Raw genomic sequence first — 3,352 nt, 5'->3', positions numbered from 1 at the left:
TGGTGCAGTGTTAGTGTTTGATTAGTGCTTTAATAATGGGAGTATTGATTACTGATGCTGCCTGATCAGGATCATGTTTGTGTGCCTGTTTTTTAAATTACTTTTCCCAATTAAACAAGGTGTGTTTGTTATTAATGAGTCCAGTTGTGTTGCATTAGTGAGTTAACTTCCTGTGTGTGTGTGTGTGTGTGTGTCTGCAGGTGGTGGGCGTGTCTGCAGTAACAGGAAGCGGGTTGGACGAGCTGTTTGTTCAGGTGGAGGAGGCCGCAGACGAGTACGAGAGGTGAGTTAGAAACACTGTTTTCCTACAGCTGCGTATTGTTGGACATTAGTGGCCAAATAACATGAAGTCTTACCAATTACAATCAATCGATCAATATCATCAGATTATTAATGTCCCAGTAGTTGTAGAGTATGGTCTTTCAGAATAAAGCTTTAATAAGAGCTTTATAAAGACTAATAACGAGTCAATATGCTGCTAATGTAAATGCTAATAAACAACTAGCTCATAGCACCTTAATGTAAAGTGTTGTATCTGCTCATGGATGTAACAGCTTTAACTCCTCCTCCTCCTCCTCCTCCTCCTCTTCCTCAGGGACTACCGACCTGAATATGAGAGACTCCGCAAACAGCTGGTGAGTGTGTTTGTGTGTTTGTGCGTGTTTGTGCGTGTTTTCTAACCGTCCATCCTCACACGTCTCCACGCTTTAACCCACTTCCTGTCCGTCAGGCGGAGGCTCAGAGCCAGAAGCAGCAGCAGCAGCTGGAGCGGCTGAGGAAGGACCTGGGAGCCGTCCACATGACGAACACGCCTCCTACAGGTAGTGCGACTGATAGGGGACAGAAAACTGTAGCAGAGGGAAATAAAGTCTGTCTCTCAGTTTAACTCTGAAAAAGGTTGAAACCAATAATAAATGTTAGATGTGTAAATAATGTTATTGTCAGTGTCTGACAGCTCCCTCCAGAGTTAGACCTTTAGTTTAATCACTCACACCAGACTCAGTAGATAAAAGTGTTCATTTTAGCTCACAGATCATCATAACTTCATTCAAAGTGGACAGAAATCAAACCGGCTCTTTCCACCAATCACCAACTCTGGTTTGGTGGAAATAAATCCTTCACTGATAAAAACGGGTGGTGGGGATTTTATTATTACTGTTGTTTTATTGTTGAATGTTGCTCATTGACTTCCTGTCCACAGAGGACGTGGACATCGCCGGACCCAGTGACCTCATCATGAACCGCGGTAACCCTGACGAGGAGGAGGAAGAGGAGGACAGCGACACAGACGACATCGACCACAGCGGTGAGCAGAGAAACCCCAAGCGCCCGTTCCTACACTGTAAACAACTAAATGACAAAATAATATTGATGTTTGTTTGTTTGTTTGTTTGTTTGTTTGTTTTCCAGCCACGGAGGAGAGCAAAGAGGCCGACGCCTTCGGAAACTTCCTGACCGAGAGGAAGGAAGTGGTTCAGGTCCGAAACAAAAAGTGTGCGATGCCTGAGGGACTCTGACCTCTGACCTCTGACCTCTGACTGTGCCTGTAAGAAAAGAACGACACAATGACGGCGAGGGAAATGAGGAACCTCCTGAAGGTTCAGACTATCACCTGGACCAGATACCGTTCAGCAGATTCTCCCTCAGATCTGAACTCTTTGGGCGGAACTTCCTGTCTGACGGGCTGACCTCTGACCCCGTGACCTCGCTCGGCTTCGCTCCTTCCCTAAAAAGAAAAAGTTCTATTTTTATATCAGAAAAGACTCTAATGTTCTGCTTTTGTTGTGTTTTTCTTTACGGTTGACTTTTATTTGTGTAAGCACTGAAAGGATTTCTGACCTTCAAAATAAAAGTGAGCTCTTAGTTCAGAGTTGGTTTTAATTTCGACTTGTGACATTTTCCACCACTTTGTTCTACCATGGAGCTGTTCTTCAGTGCTAACGTAGCCTCGTGCTAACGTAGCCTCGTGCTACATTTTATAGTATGTGTAACGAGAGAAAAGGTCCGAGTTGCAACAATCCTCGGACTGTGTGGTCCTGGTGACAGTTGGAGGTTTTGTTTTTCTGCGACTGTCAGACTGATGAAGAGTCCACTGAGACTCTTCGCTGTTCTCTGTTATGTACAGACACACATCGTTCACTCAGTAACATCATTAACTGACCAAAGTAAGCCACAGATCTCTCCTATAGTTTTTATTGTTTGATGTAGAGCTCCACGATTAAAGTCAATATGCAAATCACAGAAGCTGCAGTTAGTTTGAAGGTAAAATGAGACAAACAGTTATAATGAAATATTGTGCAGAGATTCCCTGACTGAATCTGGTTCTCCAGATTGAAGAAAACAAGTTTGTTAAGTAAAGACCTAAAAAATGTCACCTCATTATGATTTTAATAGTTAATAATAATAACTGATTACAGGTTGTATCTCAGTATCTGTAAAACAGGTTGGATGTGCAGCTGCTTCTATACAGCAGCTCTGCAGTTTGAAGACTTATTGATCTCAGTATTGTGTTATCACTGGTAGAAACAGTGGACAGAATAATGGAAACAGCTGTCAGTATGAGAGACAGGGAATCAAACCCTCTCTCTGTTTATTGAATGTGTTGTGATGCTTTGTTCTGGGCTGTGTCTGATGGATCAGTGTGATTGATCCGTGTTGTTGGGCTGTCTCTGCTGACAGGAGCTGTGTTTGTTGGAGCTCTTTGTCTTCATTCATGTCTGAGCGGTGTGAATGGATCCTCCGCCTGCCGACCATCTGCCAGCTCTCTCCAGCCCGCGCTCTTCTCTCGCCCACACGCTCGCTGAAATCCGGCAGCGTGGTCGGGCTGAAGAGCGGCTGACTCACCCTCCGCTCGCCTCTTCCAACAAACGAGGACATTTACTCCAGCGCACATACGAGGAGTTTCTTTTCCTCATGCAACTTTCTGCTTGTGATGGATCCGACAGTGGATCAATGGAGGACAAAGAGTTCTACAGTAAAATCCTGTTTCACATGAACACACTGATGGTATGAAATATAATACAACAGTTTCATACTTAACTGCAGTTTATTATACACACACACTGTTGCTTCTGAGATAAGATGATTCTTTATTAATCCCCGTAGGAGAAATTCAACCAGACAGCAGCACAGAGAGTAGTGCAAAGAGTACAATAAAGAATCACAAGATAAGAATATTATAAGATATAAGACATAAATATATTACATTATGTGCAATATGCAGGAAAAGGGTGTGCAATATATTTTGAGCAGAGTATGAAACTAAACTGTACTAATGTGCAATTTAAAGATTTAAATTAAATAGTTTGTGCATCGTAGGTTGAAAGTTAAACTAGTCTTAATCAGTGGAGGG

General features: G+C 43.0%; 1 protein-coding gene across 1 annotated transcript; it reads left to right on the top strand.

The window, feature by feature from the left end:
- Positions 1 to 200: 200 nt before the first annotated feature.
- gpn1 (GPN-loop GTPase 1) lies at positions 201 to 1,881 on the top strand (the record flags this gene model as incomplete). The annotated part of the gene is given in 5 exon segments (XM_035651832.1): positions 201 to 283; positions 596 to 635; positions 731 to 821; positions 1,202 to 1,306; positions 1,411 to 1,881. Coding segments are annotated over 5 exon segments (426 nt in total), but the record flags the coding sequence as incomplete, so codon positions are not given.
- Between the last annotated feature and the right edge of the window lie 1,471 nt (positions 1,882 to 3,352).

This window comes from Morone saxatilis, unplaced genomic scaffold, assembly GCF_004916995.1.
Source record: "Morone saxatilis isolate NCDOM2014 unplaced genomic scaffold, NCSU_SB_2.0 Contig11, whole genome shotgun sequence".
Classification (NCBI taxonomy): domain Eukaryota; kingdom Metazoa; phylum Chordata; class Actinopteri; family Moronidae; genus Morone; species Morone saxatilis.
The sequence above is the reverse complement of the archived record's forward strand: the minus strand, read 5'-3'. Positions and strand labels throughout refer to the sequence as shown.